Source organism: Astatotilapia calliptera, chromosome 23 (assembly GCF_964374335.1).
Source record: "Astatotilapia calliptera chromosome 23, fAstCal68.1, whole genome shotgun sequence".
NCBI lineage: Eukaryota > Metazoa > Chordata > Actinopteri > Cichliformes > Cichlidae > Astatotilapia > Astatotilapia calliptera.
In genome coordinates this window covers 33877265-33900906 of record NC_137443.1, presented here as the reverse complement: position 1 = coordinate 33900906, position 23642 = coordinate 33877265, and the positions used below count along the sequence as shown (strand labels likewise).

The 23642-nt window shown below is 41.9% G+C and overlaps 2 protein-coding genes across 6 annotated transcripts in view; one reads left to right on the top strand and one right to left on the bottom strand.

The window, feature by feature from the left end:
* Positions 1 to 9: 9 nt before the first annotated feature.
* Positions 10 to 20687, top strand: trak2 (trafficking protein, kinesin binding 2). The gene is made up of 17 exons (XM_026158546.2): positions 10 to 149; positions 5001 to 5202; positions 6321 to 6509; positions 9273 to 9332; positions 11440 to 11516; positions 11615 to 11731; positions 12581 to 12796; positions 12885 to 12963; positions 13071 to 13201; positions 13292 to 13366; positions 13791 to 13928; positions 14594 to 14673; positions 14827 to 14967; positions 15044 to 15336; positions 15574 to 16065; positions 16152 to 16251; positions 16331 to 20687. Exons 2-17 carry the CDS (start codon positions 5148 to 5150, stop codon positions 17109 to 17111), a joined length of 3024 nt encoding a protein of 1007 aa, XP_026014331.2. The 5' UTR covers positions 10 to 149; positions 5001 to 5147; the 3' UTR covers positions 17112 to 20687.
* The window catches only part of trim25l (tripartite motif containing 25, like), a 13139-nt gene continuing 9692 nt past the window's right edge, over positions 20196 to 23642 (bottom strand). For all 5 annotated transcript variants that reach the window (XM_026159497.2, XM_026159496.2, XM_026159494.2 and 2 more), the window contains one exon: positions 20196 to 22955. In XM_026159497.2, coding sequence (XP_026015282.2) covers positions 22396 to 22955 — 560 coding nt within the window. In that variant the 3' untranslated portion in view covers positions 20196 to 22395. The remainder of the gene's footprint in view (positions 22956 to 23642) is intronic.

The following is a 23642-nucleotide window of genomic DNA, read 5'->3' as shown; positions in this document are numbered from 1 at the left end:
TCATTAGGCTTTCTGTCGCCACTTGATGACCGCTTGTTGCCCTCCCTCCCCTCGCTTCCCCTCCATTGTTTGAGGCTTTGGTGAAGGGATTGACAGACACCGCATGTATTGCTGGAACTGCCCATGATTTGGAATAATACTGATATAGGGTAAGCCTCATTGTAACTAATAAAATGTGTTTTAAGCTGTATAATGTATAACGGTCAACGCGGAAGGGATGCTGATTGTTTAAGCTCGCGGTTGTTGGCTAACGCGATATGAGCAACAGTGAAGCTGTCAGCCAGCCACAGGATGGTTAAGCTAGCTAACGTATTTACAGTTTTTTTGGTTGTTAGTTTTCTTGTTAGCCGATATGCAAAACATATGGGTTAACATGTGGGTTAACTTTAGTTCGCATTTATTTATATAAATCTCTTATAACCTTCTTACTAGCCTTTATTACAAAAGTATAACTAAAGAACGGAGTGAGTAAATTTTAGCTAATGGTCAGCTCAACAAACAGACAGGTGTGCAATATCTTACGGTTCATTCGCTAGCTTAACTTTTTTTTTTCATGTGTCTGGATCCTCTGGAGAGTTCAGCCGATAAAGGTTCCAAGAAAAAGTACTTGATATCAGGAAAGCTTGGGCTAGCAAGAGAGTTTCATGTCTGCAGTGGCTGAACTAACTATCCCAGCAACTCCCTGTTAAATGCTATCAGCTGAATGAATGATGCCAAATTGAAGAATACCGTAGCTTTTTCATATTTATTTATGTGGTTAAACATTTTAATACTACTAATATTGTTATTATTATTATTATTATTATTATTATTATTATTATTAATAATAATAATTTGAATTATTATTATTAATAATAATAATAATAATTCAAATTCATGTAGCACCTTGTGTAACACATAATCCGTGGGGTTGTAGGGGAGGCAGTCTGTGCTGTTACTAAACAGCAAAACATTTCAAATTAAAGGTTATTTTCAAACTAAGTTCTGCTTAGTTAACGTGTTCATGGTGAATCATTAGATACTGAGTTTGTTTGGGGTCATAGTGAACTGGATTTATATGAGTTTATCGATGTTTTATGGTATTAAAAGAATCTGAACCTGATATAAGCAAAAAAAAAGTTTACATATATATCCATAACCTTTGTTCGAGAATGCACTGACAAGGCTATTTGTGGGGTCGTTGTTAAAATTTTTCTGCATTATTTTACACTGCTTGACTGCTTGCTGTGATTGTGGTGAGGTTTTTATGATCTTGCTCTGCTCCGTGTGGTGCAGACAGTGCTGATAACATCGCATCGTAAACAACGGATGTGGAGCCACTCAGTGAGATTTTTTTTTATAATACTCTCTAGATAATCCCAAGCATCTTTTAATGCATGTTGTTGTGGTTAAGATAATATTATCTTTTAACTGCGTATTGGATGACATACGTTTTGCCAGTATCAGCCAATGAGTATATCTGTCCAGATCTAGATTATAGTTGACAGTCAGATCAGATCAGATTAGTATTTTATGATGCTGTATGTGACTTGGTTTAATTCCTTTTGGCCAGTCATGACAAGGAATGCTGATGTTCCTGTGAGGGATTTCTGGTTATGCATCTAAAGCCCCTGGTGCAGTCAATCAAATGCGCTGCCTCCCCTGTGCACATGCCCTCCCTAGTTTGTCCGCTCTATCACGGGCTCAGTGCAGATGCTGTGATTAAAAAGCAAGGCCAATAACCGGTAAGGGAAAATGTCAAAAGAGATATCATTCTAAGCTAACTTCAACAAAGTCAGGTTGAGCATTGAGCTGAAGGTGTAGATCAGACATGAAGGGAGGTGACGCCTGCGAAAGGCTGATGTAAGCAGACAGTCCCTGTGGAAGAGCTCGGACAGACTCGTGCTATGTGTAGTGATGCGGTGATGAGTCTGTTTAAGTGTTACTTTCAGGGCTGCTTCCTTACTGCTGTGGATTTTACATCTTTATACCGTCGCCTCTCTTAAGTAGCAGTGGTCACAGTGAAGCCAGAGAGTGTTGCGTTTGTGTGTATGAGCCTAGCCAATGAACCACAAATTTCCATTTAATTTCTGAGTGCTTAGTCAGGAAGCTGTCTGCCTGTGACAGTCATGAAGTGACTCAGAGGCACTTGGACACCATCAGTCCTGGCATTTTAAATGGGAGAGAAAATAAGAAGCATTTGTTTGATAGAGATTCATATTAATCATTGACACATGCAATATTCTGTGCTTAAAATTGCTTCACGGCCTAATGTGATCATTTGAACCCTAGGATGAGTCAACTGGTCATTAATGGGTAGGTCCAGTATATCTACCAGGTGTTTAGTGGTAAGCAGCAAGTTTAGGCTTGCATGCATCTCATCTCCTTTAATCTCCTCTATTATGGAGATGATTGTTTAAGTGTCACTGTTATGTAAGGAGTGTATGAATGTTGCCCAAGGATTCTGTCCTTCCACAGGCATGCTCTCTGATAAACACCCACATAGAGTTTGTGTGCATCTGCATGCACAGGCTGCTGATGCAAAAGGTACTCAGCCTATTCCTAGCATGTCTCTTTCACAGACTGTATATGAAAGATAGAAGAAACCCCTGGATCTGAAAAGTTAGGCAATGTGCAATTTCTTTAAACCTAGATTCTTTCTAATTGCTTGTCATGTTGAAAACTACTAAGATGTACTAACACCGATGTACTTTTACACATGATGATCACTTGACTGGACAGAAGTGCTGCTCAGTTCGTGGAAAGAGTTGTATAACATCTCCTTTGTCCACTGTAGAGGGCTAGAGTCCACAGAAATAACCCTGATGACGTCATAGTCATATTGTTAACAGAGATCCTGTGTTCACATTTTAGAGCTTGAATTTGTGTTCACCTTTTATATAACGTCTATATAAATCAAGCAAACTGGATCATGGGAAATGTAGTCTGGCAAACTGAAAAACTTTTGACTTTTTTATGTTTTTCATGACTCCAACAGCAGCCAGTTAATTGAGATTAAAGATGTGTGTAAGGAAATAAGAATATATCTAGAGGCACATGTCCCATCCCTTTAAGACATCACATCCTGTCTCATTCCTTTGGTTAGGGCTGTGCGATATGACCAAAATCTCATATCCCGATATAAGACATCATCGTCCCAATTAGAGCTGGGCGATAGAACGATAATGATATGTATTGCGAAACAACTTTTTCTCGATAGAAAAATTAAACTATTGCGATAGGCCTCGCCGCTCTTGTCCTCTTAAAAAAAAACAGAACAGCCAATCCAAATTAAGTAGCGCAGAGCCAAACCAATCACAGCCGCAGCGTCACGTCACGTGACTTGTTACGTACAGCACAAGGAAATCCAATAAAGTGGTGCATGCTCAATCTCTGACTGGAAGCGCTAATTCGTCATTCGGCTTTTGTCAGACTAAAGTAACTGTTAAAACTGTTTGAAAAGCTAAGCTATACAACAAGGAGAGATTGAGAATTTCCTTTTAGTTCTCAGTTTATTTGATATTGACAAAAGTTAGTCAATTTTGTCTGTTCTTCTGTAAAACAAACTAAGATTTATTTTTAGAATTAAAATTTTGTTTCTAAGTGGAATTGACAATTTAGTAGCCTGTTTCGTTTGTTCTATTTTGAAACTTAAACGCTTTAGCGGCTGCCTTTTGTGTAGTTTGCAATATTTGCCTTTATTTATCTGAAAAAGTCTCATGTTCCTTAAGTACATCTACCCTGTTGACTTATTATGGGAAATAAATATTTAAATCAAAACAAGCTGCTGATTATTTCACATTTTACTTGTGAGCAACGGCACATTTAAATCTTACAAATATATTTGGCTTATATCGTGATAGATATCGTTATTGCCTGAAATGAAAAAAACATATCGTGATATGAAAAAATCTCATATCGCCCAGCTCTAGTCCCGATAATGATATAAATCACAAAAATTTAACATTTTCTGTAAATTCTGTGAATCTCGGGCAGCTCGACTTGCGGGAAGTGTTTCCAGTTGCGCGTCATGTACCTGGAGTTGAGTGTTTTAACCGATGCATGAAACGACACATCTTTAGACATAAGTTGTAACGGCTGCCGTTTTCTTTGTGGGTATTTATTACACGGCGTGCTGCGGGGAAAAGCCTTTTCTAACGTTTGAGTCTGAGGTTTATTTTTTAGCACCTGGCGGCTCTTTTTTAATTCTCATCCGTAAATACTCTGCATACTCTTTCACGTGATTCAGTTTATTTTGAAAGGTCTTAACAGGATCTTGAGCTTTATTGTGAAAGGTTTATGTAGAAAATAAACAAGCGGACACGCGATGGTTTTACCCTCGTTGTTGCTAACGACAACGCATAAAAACAGGCTCTTGTCGTCGGTAGTGTGGTTATATTAAATATAAGAGAAAGAGAGAACTTTAAGAAATTTATATAGCCACTACAGTGACCATCAAAACGGTGAAAAAATATTGCCGTAAACAGTTTATTTTGCGACATCACGAAACAAACGATAGCGTAAAATGAAACGATAGACGTTTTTATATCGTCGTCCGATATATATCGTTATATGGAACAGCCCTACCTTCGGTCATCCCTTTAAGCATTGGAAGAGTTCATACAGAGACAGGCAACAGGATGTGGGCTGGCTCAATGTCACCCCTCCCTAAAAACTGTATGTGGAGTTATTGTCACAACATTTCTTCAATCAAAATCTCAGAGCCTCACCTTTAGTTTGTTTAGTAGAAGTAGAAGAAATCTTTTAGCGTTAGCATTTTAGCATTTATTTTAGATTTGTCCTTGCCTGAAAACGATATCTGTGGTTCAAAAATCAAACACTGTGGGTGGCTCTAAATGTTATAAAACAGGTGTGATGGAGAGCATAAGAAGGAAATGAGTCAGTCTGCTTTATTACCAGCTGCACACGTTACCTGGACATGAATATTGCCCCTCATTCAGCCTCTGTGGAGGTCACGTCTTTATCTGTGAGACCACTAACACTTCTCTCTCCTGTTTCAGGTAGCGGTGTGTATGGGCACACCGCCCTGTCAGCACAGGAACAGGATGTGATGTCATGCCAGTAGCAGCTCCTGTGTTCTGTCCAGCTTCTTCTTTTCACGAGTGGGAGAGCCTCCCCTCCTCACTCCCCCTTTCCAAAGACGGGATATGTTTGAAGTCAAACCCCGGGCGGTGGAGAAGAAAGAGTCGAGCACGGAGACAGGTGAGATGGTCTTCTGTATAAATATCATATATCAAAAGCTGCAGTACAGCCACCGATTTGCTTTGTGCACATTTTTAAATGCTGCTTTGTGAGTATCAGGTCTCCCTGAGGTACAGTATGTGGTGCCTTTAAGCCTGATGCTATAGTTAGCTCTGTTTGTCCTAGTAAACCACATATTTGTTCGAGTGGAAGGACATCGGCTTGTACAGTGCCTGAGCCAAGACAATATACACACACACACTGTTCATCAGCCCACACGCAAATCTCACTGGAGCTGCACAGCTTTGCCAAAATAAAAGCTTCCCTCTTCATTTATCAACTTAATGGAATGCCATTGTGCCATGATAATACCTCAGCCCACACACTTTTTGTCTGTTTTTGTGGCAAATAATTGATTTTTCAAGTGCTTTGTGGGGAATAAATAACTAAACAGCATAATCAGTATATCTGCACCATCTTAGAGAGCGGTTAGTGACATTGAACATCTCTCTAGTTCAAATCGGAGATCTATCTAGGGTTAAAGGGGAGCTGCAGTCCCAGTTGGTACAGTTGGAGTACATCCAACTCACTGGAAATCCACTGGAGAAGCAGTTAGTTGGTATCGAGAACTGCTACAAGGGCAGGCTGGCCAGTGAGCCAGGTGTTAGGGAAAACACAAGATGGGAAGGGCTGCTTGACTCCACACTGCCATCTGCTATTTGTTCTGCACGCACTGCCAGGAGTGCTGTGAACTTCTGCTGGCCCACCAATGGACTCATACTATTTCTAAATCAGCCTAAGCACCTTGTTGTGATAGAGCAGCTCTTTTGTTTGACTTTTTTATTGTTTAATTCTCAAAAAGTAAGGAATTCATCATATGCCTGCCATTATGGACAATTTTAGACTAGAAGATTTTCCATCCATCCACCTTCCATTTATCCAATTCAAGGGCCTGTGCTGCAGCCTGTCCCAGTTGTCATAGGAGACACAGAGACTTAGTCAACTATTATTGACTAGAAGATTAATAAAAAAACAAAAAACAAACAAACAACAACATTAAAAAAAACCCCAACAATAATGACAGTAATGGTTGCTCCACCAGCTGTTGGTGATGAGTTTTTTTGTCTGTCTTCCTCCAGACGAGGGGCTGGGCAGCAGCGGGAGGAATTATGGCTCCGGCTCACTGGGCTCCGGTTCGGTCGGCTCTGGCTCCGTGTACCTGTCAGACAGTCAGGACTGGGTGGTTTCCCCGAGCTGCTCCCCAGACGAAGGTCCCGGGAACAGCGCCATCTCCCCCATGCTGGCTGAGGAGACTTTCCGCTACATGAGTAAGTGTGTACATTTTGGTATATTTTTGCAAAGCTGCTTCCTTTTGCAGACGTCCTTTTGATTGGTTAAGCCTTGTACAACAGAACCGAGCAGATGGTGTGTGTGTGTGTATGTGTGAGTGCATTAGGCATGTGAGGGATTCTTTTTATGTGGCGCCGTTCAATTAAAGTCGCAGGGATTTAGTGTGGACATTATTTCGCACAGCGTTCGTCATTGTGTCTGTTTGTCTTTGCTTGTGTGACTGTGGCACTGTGTGTGTGGGTGTGTGTGTGTGTGTGTGTGAGAGAGAGAGAGAGAGAGAGAGAGAGAGAGAGAGAGAGAAAGATCCAGCACAGTTAAGTGCAGCGGAGTTCAAAACCAAAGCCAGAGTGAGTCACGGGACAGTAACAAGAGAGGCGGTGTGGATAGATAGAGAATGAAGACAAGAGAGCACAGAGAGGAGACACAACATGCCAGTGTTAAACATCCACAATGAGGAGGCGTACGATAAGTTTCCTGTGGAAGGTGAGCATGGGCTCAGTCCTCAGTACATGTCTGAAAGACAGAAAGAGAGAGAGAGACAGGCATCCAGCTTCAGTAAGCATGTCAGCAAGGTCAGGCAAAACGTGACAGCGTAGAGGGCAAAGTGTCTGTGTGTGTTACTAGAAAGGAAGTGGGCAAATCTGATGGTGTGTTTACATTTAAACAGGTTGCAGTATGCTGGAACGAGACAGGATAAACTTCCTGTTTTTCTCATAATTGCCAACGCTTTGTTTCCTGCGTTTGAAGATTATTTGATTTAACGTGAGCAGATCTTGATTGTTTCAGTTCACTGAATGTTTCGTCATTTCCTTTTATTAATGTTTGATCAAACCAACAATTTGAGCATTTCTCAAATAAATAGTAACTTAAAAAAAAACAAGTAATGAATGAAGTGTTTTAGTTGCACATGTGAGGAAATTGGACATTGGAGGAGTCTCAGTTTCATGGTGCTGTTTGCTCCACTTCTGCAAAGTTAAACACAGCCTATTAATAACATGTGCTGGGGCATGGCATGTTAAGATGTGTGAAAACACTTAGAGAGGTCTGATTTTGACATTCATACTTAGACTTTGCAGTTGACGCTGAAATATTTCAGTACTCCACTATGGTTATACGAGTATCAAGTATCCTGGTTTTAGTGTCATGTTGTGAAATTTGAAGAGTTTATACTGTAATTTAATGGCTGTTGAGGATCTTGTCATTTGGCTCGACGAGATGATGTCCCATCTCTTTTTCAAAGCCTGACAACAAGAGCTGGGAGTGTTTTTACGCTCCAGGATTTGAGTCGTAAAACTTTCTTGTCTGGGAAAAGACAAAGTTGTGAATAAAGGGTACTTATGCTCAATTCCAGTAGCTTTGCATGAGTTATTAACTCGAGTTATTAACCTGTGCATTTCTGCTGGCTCATGACGGAGCAAACATAGAGCGACCTAGAGTTGATTTGAAAGAGATAAGCTTTTTGAGTTTGATCCAGGTGTCATATTGGTGCGTCCATATGATTCTACCATTTATTCCTCACACTGCATTTTGAAGTTGAGTTTGTTGTATAATCACATGTTGAGTTTATTGATGCCAAAGGTTCAAGCAGCCATGACTCTGGAGATTCATGTTACTTAACAAGTAACACATTGACCACCCATTGGCCTGTTGTGTGTCTGTAGTTCATGAATTTATGTCAAAATGAAACAGAGGTTGGACTTTGCTGTTATGAAATTTATTGCGGCCAGAGTTCAGTTACTGCCTTGTATAAGTCAATACAACCCGCACTGCTTTCCCACCCTGCGATCAGCATGTGGTGTAAACAGTTTCATTTATTTATGCAGCATCTGATCATGATCAAGCCAGACTATGGACATACATAACCCATACAATGATGGCATGCTTTCAGCAGCAGGTAAAGGTATTAGTGTATGTTTTTGTCTGTGATTTTGTGTGTGTGGAACAGTAACTTGAGACATTATATGCATTATGTATGCACTGTAACTGTAACAAGGATAGCCGTGCTGGGCAGAGGTTATTTTTACCCGCTGGTTGTTGGAGTGCAGTGTCCAGATTCAGAGGTCATTGTAGGCTTCAGATTACTGGATGAATGCTCTCATCCATTTGAGCAGCTGCCTAGCTCAGCTTGTTACTTTTAATCCCTGCTGAAACTGTTTTATTACACTACATTTATTCAGAAAAAAAGATAGTGAGTCCGATGTGAATCTGTGCAACGCTGTGTCATAGTAAGCGATCGCTCTTTAGGTTAGATTATCGTTAACAGTACTTGGATTACACTTTGTTATTGTAGTTGTAGGTGTTTGTACAGTAAGCAGTAAACTGGGATTGCACAAAGAAGTTGTAATAAGGTTGTAAGTTTTTGATCAAACCAACAGAAGTAAATATTCTAAATGAGTGTTGGGGACACGCATCACTCTGTTAAAGGGCTTCTAGCTGAAACCAGATGGCTCATTGATTAGGGTTGCCACTTTTCTTTGAACAGGTGGAACGCTGAACTGTGCAGCGCTGGTGACACCCACTCAGGTGCTAAAAGCAGACCAGACTAATCGATGTGTAGATTCTCTGACTCTCAACAAACTAATGTCTCTACATGATGTTGGTTTATTGAAACTTTCATTTTTCTGCCAGTGTTTGTCTCTTTCCTTTTCCTTTCTTTTTCCATCTGTCTTAAAACTGGCTGGTTTACTTCTACACCATCTGAACTTTCCCCTCTTTTTCTCTCTCTGCATCTCTCTCACTAGCATATCTTGCTTTGGAACCTCCTTCTTATTCCCACCCAGGCTCTCAGAGCCTCTCCAAAGGTATCCTACTTTTCCTACTTGCCTGTTCTTCTCTGGAACTTCATTTAACTCAAGTGTGAGAGAGGGGCTTCTGTCAAAAGTGTGGCCACACACTTCTAGGATGTGATCTAGGATCCGTTCCTAGGCCACTGATTGGGAGCCCCTCTCCACTTTTTGCATGTAAACAATAAGACAAGAGACTTGCATAGTAAAGGTCTTCTGCTTCCAACTGTAGTACTGTACTGTGTACTGTAGTCAGCTTGTAGTACAGTTATTAATTTGTAAAGCTAGTGTTCTTTTTAAATTCAGACCACTAGCACGTGTTGCATAATTATTGCTCCAGCAATAATCATTTAGCAATTTAGTGGACATAATTTGGACCACGCGTCCATAATCAGATGCTAAAAAGTGTAAAGAATGGTGATGTTATGTGGCTATAATAGCCAAGTAGCTCCTAACGTTGCTTGTGGTCAGAATTCTTTATTATGTAGTAGACCATGCATGTTAAAGACGTGTCCAGTAATTGATTTTATTTTCATGTTTGTGTGGAGTTGCTTGGATGCACAGTGTGCATGCCAGAGTGTGGATTCTAGATTTTTTTTAGATGTGTGTAGGGATGGGTATCGTTTAGGTTTTATCCGATACCGGTGCCAAATCGGTACTTTTGAAACGGTGCCGGTGCTTAAACGGTGCTCGAACCGGTGCTTAAAGAATGGAGAACACAAAATTGGTCCAAAAACCTCTCATGTTCAGCTGGTTCACCAGGCCATCAGACTGCTGAACACGTCATAGACACCTCAGCTTCACTACTGGAACTTTAACATTATGCACTCCATACTGTACAGTAATGCCACTGTTTTGCACATGTCTCAACTCTGTATATTTTATATATTTTATTTATTGTTTACTCTATTTAATTTGTAAAATATGTGTACACACACACACACACACACACATAGGAAAATATTTACTATACACATCCAGAAATGCATATACTATTATATATTGTACATATATTTATTAGTTTCAGATGTAGCCATTCTTGTATTTTGCTTGTTTACATTATTGTATTTTGCACAACTCTGTTGCTTGTGAAGCTCGCACACAAGAATTTCACTCACATGTGCTGTACCAATGTACCTGCACATGTGATGTGACAATAAAAGTGATTTGATTTGATTTGGTTTTTGTAAAAAGATAACAATGTTAGCCTTTTCTGCAGCTATAGGGCATATATGGTATCACTCTTGGCTGGAAGCAGTGCTTAATCAATGGAAAAAACACAAACTTTGTCCAAAAACCGCTCATGTTTAGCTGTTTCCCTCTTTTTCTTTGGTCATTTTAGCCTTTTTGGCCAGGGTGAAGCGAGTATCTGCCATCAAACAAGAAGACAGCCGCATGTAGATATGATGATGTTTGCTAGTTCACCTTACATGCATTAATTTAATAACGTGGTTAGCCTACTCAACGTAAATTACTCACGCAGAGAAGAACGGCTGCTGCTGCCATCATCATCCGTCATCATTTCTGCTACACTGGCAGGGCTAGGGGCCAGGACTCTCCTCTTCGTGTTTTTTGGGTATGTTGCTAACTCCGGGTCCGATAACAGGCACCACACCGCAGTAGATGCGCTCGGTGTGAGGTCTCGCAGCAAGCTATCAAATACAGCGCATTTCTTGGTTTTTGGAGAAAAAAAACCGCTATGCGTCGCCAGGTGTTTCATTGGATTTGAGGAGTTACCTCCTTTGTCAGTATCACAGTATCAGCTTAAAGCACTTGTTGCAGGCTGCTGAGTTTGCATCTTTTGCTGTGAAGTACAGCCAGACTTTTGACCGCTTCGCCTTGGACATTTTTAATCTGTAGCTCTGCATAAAAGAACGTACGTACCTGGCCCCGCCTACTATCCTCGGAAACGTAAAATGATTGGCTAGAAGTGTATCACAGCTCAGGAAAAAAAAGCACCGAAATAAAGCACCGAAATGTGCGCTGCTTTTTGGTCTGGTTACTACCGTTTATGTCAGAACCGGTGCCATCATGGCACCGGACACCGGTACCCATCCCTAGATGTGTGTGTGTGTGTGTTTTTGCTTGTTTGCTGCCTAAAAGTTAACGTTTTCCCTCTGGCCAGTCCTCAGTGCTGATCGAGTGGAACAGATGACCAAGACGTACAATGACATTGAAGTGGTCACACACCTTTTGGCTGAGGTAGGGCGTTGACCTCATTTGTGATAATTTTTTTCAGCTAAGAAAACAACAGCCAGTTAACTGATTAACCCTGGGTGCCTTGTGTTCTATTTGAACAGCGGGACAGAGATTTGGAGTTGGCAGCTCGGATTGGTCAGTCACTTCTACAGAGGAACCACCTGCTACAGGAGCGAAATGAGGCCTTAGAGGAGCAGATAGCACAGTCTGTAGATCAGGTAACTGTTTTTATTCACTTTAAAATGTGTAAATAATGTTTTGTGCTACATAAAGAGAGGGTGATAGTATGATCAATTTAAATTAGGGGTGAGGGAACTCCAGGCCTCAAGAGCATGGTGTCCTGCAGGTTTCAGATGTGTCCTTGATCCAGCACAGCTGATTTAAAGGCTAAATTACCTCCTCAACATGTCTGCATGATCTAGTGATATTGTTGTAATAGGTTTTTAAAAGAGAAATAGAATAAAGCATTTAGACATTTGAATAATAAAAAGGGGCTCTAAAATAGATCCCTGTGGTACACCTTTTCCTAATAGTTAGTTAGCTAGTTAATAGTTGCGCTAGATGCCTGCCCCTCCCTGAGCGTGGTTCTGACAGAGGTTTCTTCCTCTTAAAACGGAGTTTTTCCTTTCCACTTTTGCCAAGTGCTTTCTTATAGGGGTCTTCTGATTGTTGCGGTTTCTCTGTATTGCTGTAGGGTGTTTACCGAACTATATAAAGCGGCTCGAGGTGACTGTTGCTGTGATTTAGAACTATATAAATAAAATTGAATTGAATTGAATATCTCATGGACCAAAAAATGCTTGATATACATTAATAATGTACTATTTTTTAAATGCATCTGCAGCCAAAATAACATACCATTTTATTTCAATAAAATGGTATTTCTGCCACAAGTCATGCATGTTTGCTGTATACATACAAATATTCCATTCACTTTCCAGCTTTAAACTAAACTTCAACCAAAAAAATTGAAAGTTAGATTTTTGTATCTCTAGAAAAAGAGAGCTTTAAAATGTTAAAATCCTGTAAACACCAATCACTTTTCCTAAACTGTCCACATTGGTCAGGTTCATCAGCTGCAACATGAGCTCAGTAAGAAGGATGAATTGCTGCGGATGGTGGCCAGCGCCTCTGAGGAGAGCGAGACCGATTCCAGCGTGTCGACCCCACTGCGGCAACCTCACCTGCCGGGGGGAACCGCCGCTGCTGCACTTAGTCAGCTGGAGTCCCTGCAGAGCAAGCTGCAGGACCTAGAGGAAGAAAATCTGGCACTGAGAACCGAGGTATGTCGTTCTTTGGGAAGCAAATTGATCAGAAGCAGATGTTGAAGTATAATCTCTGCTGCAAACTGAGCTTTTTTGACTTATCCAGGCTTGTCAACTCAAAAGAGACACCATCACCTATGAGGAGAAGGAGCAGCAGCTAGTGAGCGACTGTGTCAAAGAGCTCCGTGAGTTTTTCTTGAAGTTTGCAAACTTATGTTCAAAAGGAACTTTTACAGATCAGGCATCTGAATTTAATCTTTGGTGTGTTTGTGTATATCACACGTGGGGTCAGGCGAGTCCAACAGCCAGATGGTTTCGTTGACTGAAGATCTATCTCAGAAGAACGAGGAGCTGCTCAGACACCAGGAGGAAATCGCTCAGCTGCTTTCCCAAATAGTCGAGCTGCAACACAGAGTGAAGGAGGTGGGCAAGCTTAACTGCTAGCACTGATTACCTACTGTAGATGCTGGCACAGTGTGTGAACGCTCTTGGTGTGATGCTGTTTATCTCCAGCTGGCTCTGGAGAAAGAGGAGCTCAGGATCCACCTGCAGGCCTCCAAAGATGCTCAGAGACAGCTCACAGCAGAGGTACAGTCTCATACGAGTGTTCAAGTTCCTTTTTAGAGCAAGACCAGTTTAATTATTCTACAAAGATGCAAATGTGATCATATAATGTAGGTTTGTAGCTTTTATGTCAAGCCTTTGTAAGAAACCACACTTATGGTTTGTGTTGGAGCCGGTTTACAGCAATTTAGAGCTTTAACGTTGTCAAATCTGTCAGTCTGATCTGATTTTCATTCCTAACATCATTCCTAATACAAGGGAAAATGATGTGTTTCCCTAAAAACTGTGTCCTAAAAGCATAAACAGTAAATTTAGGTCAGAGTATTGAGAAATATCACAAACTAACCACCTCCTATTCCCAGTTTTATTTTACTTTTTAAAATAAATTCATATAAATATACAAACTTGTGAGTAATTTTGCCCGATTATTTGCACGTGTCTGCTGCAGCTCAACGAGCTGGCCGAGAGGAATGCTGAGTGTGTAGAGATGCTCCATGAGTCGCAGGAGGAGATCAAAGAGCTGCGCAGTAAAAACAGCCCCTCAGCTGGGATGCGCCGGCACCTTCCCTACGGCCTCTACCCCATGGTGAGAGAAACGCACCCTTGAACTTTTATTTGGAGCACACAGAGGAAGATACAGTCCCTGGCACATGTGTTCACAAGGAATCATACAGCTGCTATTAACCCTTTAACACCCAGTGTGTTGTATTTGCTACATAAAGTTTTTTGTGACTTTTTGAGTTCTACAACATCGGTAAGATTTTTATTTTACCCTTGAAAAACCTAAATAAACTGCACAACACATTTCATATTTCAGGCTTTAAGGGTTTAAGGAGGTAACCGTATCTGGCTTTAGACATATTCTTTAAAGTTTTTGTTGAGTATAATGTGGGAGTCTGTAGGATATTGGTAAATGTAAATGGTAAATGGCCTGTGTTTGTAAAGCGCTTTACTTAGTCCCTATGGACCCCAAAGCGCTTTACACTACATTCAGTCATCCACACATTCACACACACATTCACACACTGGTGATGGCAAGCTACACTGTAGCCACAGCTGCCCTGGGGCGTGCTGATATTGGCTTGCTTTTGGGAGCCAGCCTGAAGTGGCCACTTGAGGAGCTGCAGTTTTTGGCCTGTGTGCATTTATTTTTTAGGCTTGGATGAATTAAACTGAACAGTGACTGTAAATATTACTTTTGTTGAATCCACAGCATACTTTTAATCCTCCGTATGTGTCCTGTTTTTACAGGAATCCTTGGCAGCAGAGATTGAGGGAACTATGAGGAAGGAGCTGAGTATAGAGGAGGAGACCGCCTTTCAGGACCAAAGGTTAAAAGCTGCAGAATGTGTTTGCTGCTGAGGATGACAGTTGGTGTTGGAGAACTCGTACTTTTTTCCAGACTTTTCATGGGTTTGAAAAGTTTAGGTGTCTGCATTATATTTTAGGTCTAGTCTCTGACCTTTCACCTCATTTTCCTATAGAATTTCCCAGAAGCGAGTCTTCCAAACAGTCCGCTCCGTTAATGCCTCAGTACTACGATCAGCTTCAGCAAACCCACCAATCCCTGGCTCCGGACAGAGCTCTCTGGTGATGACAGCGCAGCCGTTTCAGTCCACACAGGGGTAAGTTTCAAAGAGCATTTTCTGTTTTGGAAGAGATTTATGCTCGATTTCAGGTCATAACATGCATGTTTTGCAGGGAGGAGGGCCGAGTGGGCCAGCCTGGTTGTCCGGGAGGAAACGACCTCACTAGAGCACTCCACCGCCTGTCATTGCGCCGTCAGAACTTCCTGTCCGAGCGACAGTTCTTCCAGGCGGAGCGGGAAAAGAAGGTGCAGGCCCTGGCGGAGGTGGAAGGAGAAGGCAGTTGCTGCAGCTCACCAATGGGCAGTGCAGTCTCGTCTTTCTCCAACCTGTCGGATCTCTCCATCGCCTCCACTGTTTTTAAGACTTTCCTGCCTGAGAAGCTCCAGATTGTCAAACCCATGGAAGGTAATGTTTGCTTTGTTAACACCTCGAAGGTTATCGTTTACTACAAGGTGATGTAATCCAATTAAAGAAACCTCCAGCAGAACCAGGCTCAGGGAGAGGTGGCCATCTGCTGGGGTTGGTTGGGGTGAGGGGAGGAAGACAGGACAAGGACATGCAGTGGAAGAGAGCCAGAGATTATTAATAACTAATAATTAAATGCAGAGTATGCAGTAACACATGCTGACATTTCTTTCTCAGGCTCGCTGACACTGCACCACTGGCAGCAGCTGGCCAAACCTCACCTGGGAACCATCCTGGACCCACACCCTGGAGTAGTGACTAAAGGTTTTCGTCCATTGGCTCAGGACGCTGTGTACCACCTGTCTGACATGGAGGAGGATGAAGAAGATGAAGAAAACAGAAGGAATGGTATCCTGGAGAAAGGAGCAGCAGAGCGGAGTAAGGAGGAGGAAGATGAGGAGGAGGAAGGCGGAATCACCTTTAACGTGCGCTGCTCATCTACACCCGAGGAGAAAAAGGACAGAAAGCATGCGGTATCATCTGTCCCAGTGCCACCTCTCTCCACTGGGAGTCCAGCTGCTTCCTCCTCCATCAGGTTAGACATCTGCCCTACACCCCTTCATGCCACAGAGAAACCCGGCCAATCGCCTCAGCCCATTCCAGGAGCCTCTGGAGCAGGACTCCAATCACAAAGCCAAACCTTGACATCGACAGCAGTATCTTCCTCTGGTAAAAATCACTTTTTGTAGCTTGTTATTGCTCATCATTTCCAAGGTGCGCGTGTTTGGTTTTCTGAAGTTTTCTTGTTTGTTCAGTCCAAAACCCAGGGAAGTGTCAGAGCTCCACCTTTTCCACCTACACCTTCACTACCTGCCGCATTCTGCACCCGTGTGACATCACACAGGTCACCCCAAGGTGAGTCCTCTTCAAGAAAATAAGCATCCCATAAACACTGTTATTGTTCTAACACAGACTCTCCTTTTCTTGCTTTCAGTTCTCAGTCATCCCACATGGCGAACACGCCTAGCTCCATGAGGACGGGTCCCAGCACCCCTGTGACTCCCTGCAGACTCAGTCTGGGTGACTCTTTCCCCCCTCGACGTCTGCCTGCACCCCCCAGTGGCCTGACCAAGCTGGTCCTAGAGAGGGGTATTTCTGCACAAGTCTCCAACCCTCCTCCAACCCCGAGACCCGCCCCCTGGCAGCCCCTTTTCCAGCTTCTGCCAAGCACGCCCCCCAACTCCCCCTCCCACTCTCCTGCCCCTTCCCCAGTGCCTACAGAGCCCCGCCAACACCCAGCTGACAATTTCCTGGCCTCGCGGCCCGCAGAGCTTTTTCTCCAAGACGTTTATGGGTTAAACCTGGGCCGCGCTCCGCATCCTGACCTACCAAGCCCATCCCAAGAAACCCCAGCCCTCATCTCATCCACCAAATCAGGCAGATCCAGGCCCGACCCGGCCAGTGTTGGTTTGGTGGAGAAGCTCCGGCAGCTGGGATTCACTAAGGTGTTGCATGGTTCTGAGTCTGATGCTTCAATGCCACGCCAGGATTCTGCCACATTTGTGTCAGCAGGTGGAGGGAGCCTTTTAGATGGCCTGAGGCGCAACCAGAGCCTCCCGGCTATGATTGGTGCCCGAGCTGGAAAGTCAGCCGGTCACTCAGCTCCTCCTCCTCACCCCAGGACCCTGGCTATCCCCCCACCTCCATGGGGGAACCTAAAAGAAAGACGGCGGCATCTTGCCTCTATCTCCTACCCAAGTTCGGCCAACCGTTGAACTTAACAGAACATCAGTCCCCTCCTTTATTCCTCCACCACATCTCTCCTCCTTTCTGCCTTTGGAGAGAGAAGTCAGGGCAGCGGTGGGCAGAACAATCCGTCCTTTTTTGGAACTTAATTTTAAAGCACAATTTAATGATACTGACTGTTTTAGCCACCCTGCATTTTCTGTGTATGTGGATGTCTGCCATGCTGATAGTTAAAAAGGCCTTAGCTTGCCTCTGAGTGGGTCATCCTCTTCTCAGTCTTATATTAAATAGACTCAGTAGTTCTCCAGTGAGGCTCTAGATGTTAGGCATGGGTAGAGGAGGGCAAGAAAGGAAAATGTAAGTGTACGAAGGTTTGTGGAAGTTGATTAGAGAAAAGTAAAGGAAGAAGTGAAAGAAGGGCGAAAAGGGTGTCAGTATGTTTATGTCAGAAGACGGGGTTTCCGCCATATCAGTTAACATAGGGGGTTCAAGTAGCCCAGGCTGGAAAGCAGGCATTTTTCTCTCACAATTGTCATTAAAAAAATGTTCAGAAAATCTATATTGTTGTAATAAATGTATAACTGTACAAACTTGGTAATTGATAAGTTTTGGTTAACGACCCATTAGCATACACTAGAAGAATGCTATGGGCAAAATTAGCTTTACTGTAAAAAAACAAAACAAAAAGTCATAAATTTGTTCAGTTCGATTCAGTTTGTACATATTAACAATATTGTGTGCAAAAGTTTAAACATACATGTGTAGGGCTGCCACGATTAGTCGACTAGTCACGATTACGTCGACTATTAAAATCGTCGACTACTAATTTATTAGTCGACGCATCGTTTGAAGCTTTGTAAGATCACAAAAGACGCAGGAATGAGTAGTAGGATTTAAGAGTGTAATAACGGACTGAAACAGAAGATGGCAGCACTGCATGTACAAGGATGCCAGCTGCCGTTAAACCCCGAAGAAGAAGCTGTGTCCCATAATTCATAGTGCGGCCCAGCGCACTTGTCAACAATGGCGACAGCTAGTTAGTTTTAATATTACTCTTATTATTTCTGGGTCACAAAATAAAGTTTAACATATTTTGAGGCGAGAATGTAGCTGTGTAAACCTCAAATATCTGCTCAGTTTATTAAGACACCACATACTTTCAAAAGTGCTCCGACGTTTTTGGAGACGTCTGTTACCCACCAGCTCGATAGCTAGCCGGGGGCAAGGCTCACTAGAGCCCGTGAGAACACCGGACTCCCGGCAAATCGTTTTCAAACCCACCGCTGTCTTTCGCTACTCAGGTTAAACATATACAAGTCACTTAGATAACTTAAAAATGTTATTGTTTGGCTTTTTTTAGTATTTTATTTGTTCCTGAGTAAATCGGTTTGGCTGAGATTAAAGTTTTTACACAGCTGAATAAACATCAGGCAGACAGCTGATTATCAGAAGTGTGAGATGCTCGAGAATATTCTCCGGTGTCCTGTTATATTTTAGAAAGCAAGGAGTTTATTAAACTCCACCGAAACAATCTGCAAATTTCATTAAAATTTAATAAACTATCATCTTGTCTTTATTTTTAGTTAGCACGTACTTTAAACACTCCAAGCTATAAGCTAATGATAGTTATATAAGAGCAGATGCATGCTGGTGCAATAAGCTGTACGTTTTACGTCCAATGGATGACGATCTGATTAGTCGACTAATCGCAAAAATAATCGGTGACTAGTCGACTATCAAAATAATCGTTTGTGGCAGCCCTATACATGTGCATAATTTTGACTACAAACAATTATTTTGGCATTACCTGCATTCATTCCTATTCATTAAGGACTGTGCCATGAGCGCCCCCTGCTGCAGCCGTAGTTGAATTGCAAGCACTTTGTGTACAGTAGGATTAAAAGGAAACACACCGTTTCCCATTGACCAGCTGTGACACACCTGTGCACACAACAGGTAACGAGAGACTGTAGAGTTTATTTTTGGCTTTCCAGCTTTTAAAAGCGAGAGCACCAATCATGCTAAACATCATTTGCATACAGTAAAAAAGCCTAGCAGTTCTGTTATTAGTGGACATAAGTGGATGGATACCAACTAGAAAGCAAAACTATTCAATTTGAACAACTTTTTTCGGGCTGGTCTTATGTGTGTAAAGTGGTTAACAGTAACAGTAGGCTAATGACGTATTAGCTAAATTAATATATGGAGCTGTTGTGTAAAAACAAAAATATCTGGTGTTTAAGGAGCTTGTAATACACTGGCAGAAACCCTAAAACATGAAAGAAGAAGAAAATAAGGGAGAGGGGGTAGGGGGGCTTCTGGGGTCTTGCTGTTTTAAGGGCTTCTCAGTTATAGAACAACATCCTGCTAGCTCATAGCGTAGCAGTTGCTTTCTTCATACATACAGGTAGGAGGACAAGCTTGGAGACTTCAACCACTCGCTGGTTTAGCAGCTGAACATGCCAGTATTATTGTAACAGTTTTACAGTGTTGCACGGATGTCCAGTGACCGTCCATGCACCATGCCCAACGCCTGCATGAACACCACCTTGTCTGCTGGTCCCAGCATGCACCTGTTGGCAGACAGTTAGGATGAAGGCAAAGACAAAACCAAATGGGACATCAGGCAAAAAAACAAATAGGGTGAAAGTTTTCCTTCAGGTCTTTGTGTTTTGCGTGTGCGTGCGTGTTTATGTTTGTGTGTTTTTAATGGTATGAGGCCGTATGTGGAAACTAGCACTGCTCTAGTTTGAGTTCCTTTTTTAAGCTGTATTTGGACATGAGTTGCACTTAGTGGGATTAAGAGGTTTAAGGGTCACTGCTTGCTTTGACAATAGCTGTTCAGGTTTGGGCTGTAAAGAGGGAATAAAAACACTCACTTATTATTTTAGCTGTTAACCTAATTCAGATTTGATCAAGATTTGATCAAAATATGTTTCTCCTTTATCTCATGGATGTATACAGTTTGTGTATCGGCCAGCAGGTGGTAGTGTTCTGTAGGAAAACATCTGACATCATTCTGTACATGTGACAGGCTATAGCATTAAAAATAAGGAAACTTAGAGCTTTGTGCTTTATCCCTGTGACCCTTCAGTGCTATTGTTCCCAACCAGACCTTGCCCCGCCCCCCCATCTCCAGTAACTGCACTTTTAGTTTTTTGTGTTTAACCTTTATTTTATTGATGAAAGAGTTTGATCTACATAAATAAGAGACATTTAGCATAATTGTGAATGTTGTAACAATATCAGCTAACATCTTTCCATAAAAATTTGGATAAGTAGCATTTTGTTGTGCTTTTCACATGAAGGGAATCCAAACTCAGTATTATTTTTAATTTTGAATATTCTGGCTTATACATGTGTTTGTGATGCATTTAGCAGCTAATTAACAATAATGCTTTAAAGGGCAACAAGAGCTTCAGCTGAATGTTTAATAGAGCAGGACTGCAGAGGGGAAGGAAGGTACATTCATAAAGTTGGATAACTTCCATCCCCTTGAAGCAGGAGGTTCTCTGGCTATAAGAGAAAATGTCCTGCGATTCCTTCATGTCTCATGCCTATTATTCATGTCTATCTTTTTAAATAAATAAAAAAATATATATATTGCCCGTCTCACTGTTTTGTTATGATTTGATGGAAGTTGACTTAAATTCCAGACAAATGGTTTGCAGTTGGGTGTAAATTCAGTCCACTGTATGCAATACACTAATTCTATTGCAAATTTCGTGACAATCTCTCTGTTAGTTATGGGATATTAAAAGTTTGGGACTAAAATGTTTGATTTTTTTTTATTTTAAGACTGCCATCTAACTTCAGTGGATTCCATAGACTGTACATAAAAGATAGTTGGGTTAATGACCGTATTTGGAAGAGAGACTAAAGTGCTAAGCTAATGCTAACTTGCTTAGTTAACACCTCACCATCTGACACAACTGGCAGATGGTGAGGTGAGGGAGACGGGCTGTGGAAGGGAGCCAGAGTAATAATACATATTGAGTAAATGCAGAGCTAAATGAGGATTCATGGTGACCTTATCCAGTGCCAACTTTATGCTTTATTAAAACAAAGTTTTTAAAAAGTCTTATAAGTAAAGAAAGCATCTGTCTCCCAAATCCAAACTGGGAGCTGGCTACACAGAAGAAAGGCCTGAAAGCTGAAGGCTCTGCCGCTCATCCTAGTTTTAAATACTCTGCAAAGTTAGCTAGCCGTCTGAGAACAAAGTGCTGATATGGTAGAACAAGGTTTTTAATATAAGATGGGACCTGATTATACAAGACAAGACTATGTGAGGAGAAGGATTTAAAATTTGATTGTGGATAAACAGGAAGCCAATGAAGAAAAGCCAATATGGGATAAATATGGCACCTGATTCTCTTTCACCTGTAATTCAAAGCAACCACGGCCCTAACTCCAAGCCTTAGTAGTTCCCAAATGGAAGAGTTATATTTAAAAAACAAACAATCAAATTGGGACATTTTAACATGAATGTACATGTGGACTGACTTACTTTTGAAACCAGTCTTAAGTGGCCATTAGAAGAACTGCAATAGTAGTAACCAACATGCCTTATAAAACAAACAAACAAACAAACAACCCAAAACACAAAAGGTCATACACCAGGAGGAGATGGCTGACTACATTAGATAAACGACTTTTTGCATGCTTGAAGTGCAGTTGGTACTTTGTTAACAGGCAGCACCGTGTCCTGTGCCAGATATCCACATATGCACATATCAGTGGCATTTGTTCATCACACTTCAGTCAAGCATTATTATTACTTTCTTTATTAGGCACAACATCGAAATACCATCTTTTAAAAAATATTTTAGCCCTTATACACTTTGCTGATGCTTTTTACATTCTGATAATGACATTTACTCATTTGATATCTCAGTCATAACCACCACCTGCACCCACCTGGTTACCCAAACATCTTGATCCCCCCAAAAAACAAAACAAAACTAAATACAAAAGTGGAATAAATAAAGTTAAAGATTATTTTCTCTTTCTATAGAAGACATGGCATCAGCGCCATGATAACTATGCAGTCTGATATTGTGACAGCCTCAACCCAAAATCTGTGGCATTGAAATCTCCTGTTTGCTAAAAACAGTGCACTCTTTGTTTTTTGTGAATAGTAGAAGCTAACTAAGTGCATTTAAGCTATGTACACATATACACACATACATATATTTATAGATGACTTTGCAAATAATTTCAGTCAGTGTGTCATTCTAACAATCAGCAGGAACACTTGTGTTTTTCCTGTGTTCAGCTCTGAAGTCAGTCAGTGAATTACCAACTCTCTGGTCTTCACAGGGGGCAGATCTTGATGCTCTCAGAACTTGAACTGAAGTCTAGCCCAACCCCGATTCCGCTCCCCACCCAGAAGGTGGCATAAAGCGGCTGCGTAAAGTTGGCTCGGAAGGTGTGGAGGTGGGTCATGCTCTCTGCGACGCTGTAGAACGACAGCGTTCCCGCGGACAGGTCCAGGTAAATGCCCACACGGGGGCAGTACACGACCGGAATGTCCGTTTTCTGATTGTCATGCATGGCTGTGCAGCAGGTGTCCGACAGCTCCAGGGTCCAGGACTGGGCATTGTATCCGAGGCCTGACCTGGCGTCCGAGCCCTTCCTGGCCATCGCCCCGTAAGCTATGCCGGTTGAGGAGCCCCGGCCTCTCCACTCCACCTCCCAGTAGCAGCGTTGGGCATACAGCGGACTGTCACACATCACCTGGGTCCAGCCATCAAAACGCTGGGGGCTGTCGGGGTAAAGCTGGGCTGTCCCCTGCAGGGCGGCTTTAGTGTTGTTCTCAGAGAGCGTCAGCTGCCTGTGGGCCGTGTTGGAGTCGAGGGTCAAGCTCACCGAGTCTAGGAAAGACATTTCAAGGACAAAATATTTTGACAACTTATCATGACATCACGGCCAATTCTGTACGTCAACATCTATGTTCTGATACACTACAGTGGAACAAGATGCCCTCCGAGAGCACAAACCTCCTCCAAGCTGGCTCACTCTCTGGGCAGTGTTAATTTTAAGGTAGCATGACAGATGTTTAATAAAATAATGGTAATGGATACTAAATAACTATACATGAATACCTTGAGTTTATTATATAATATGATACTACAGTATATTTCTCACTAACAGCACCCTGAGCAGCTCATTGTCTTTAAAAATGCTTCAATGTTGTGACTGATCACAAATTCACCTGGTAACATGCTCATTATATTAAAGGAAAAACATCACAGTCATTAGGAGTTCTTCATCTATGTGACTACAGTTCACTTATATACAAAACAAAAGATTTTTATATGAGAACAAAAATGTGTAACTGAGTTTTGGCCTTCAATGAATGCTCGAGAAATATGTTTTTGAAGGTTTCATTTAAGAATATTGTTTATCTGCTTGTTGTTGTCATTACTTTTCCCCCCCCCTCTTCTTGGAACATATGGTACTTTTAATGATATGAACCCAGGCCAGACCTATATATGAGCATCTGATCCTATATTATTTGTATGGTCTGTGTAGTATGTTGTGACTGAATGAATAAACTG

Coding starts and splice junctions, on each gene's coding strand:
- trak2 (XM_026158546.2), top strand. CDS start 5,148: ATGTTTGAAGTCAAACCCCGGGCGGTGGAGAAGAAAGAGTCGAGCACG. Junction 11,732..12,580: donor TAGCACAGTCTGTAGATCAG/GTAACTGTTTTT, acceptor CACATTGGTCAG/GTTCATCAGCTGCAACATGA. Junction 16,252..16,330: donor ATCACACAGGTCACCCCAAG/GTGAGTCCTCTT, acceptor TCTTGCTTTCAG/TTCTCAGTCATCCCACATGG.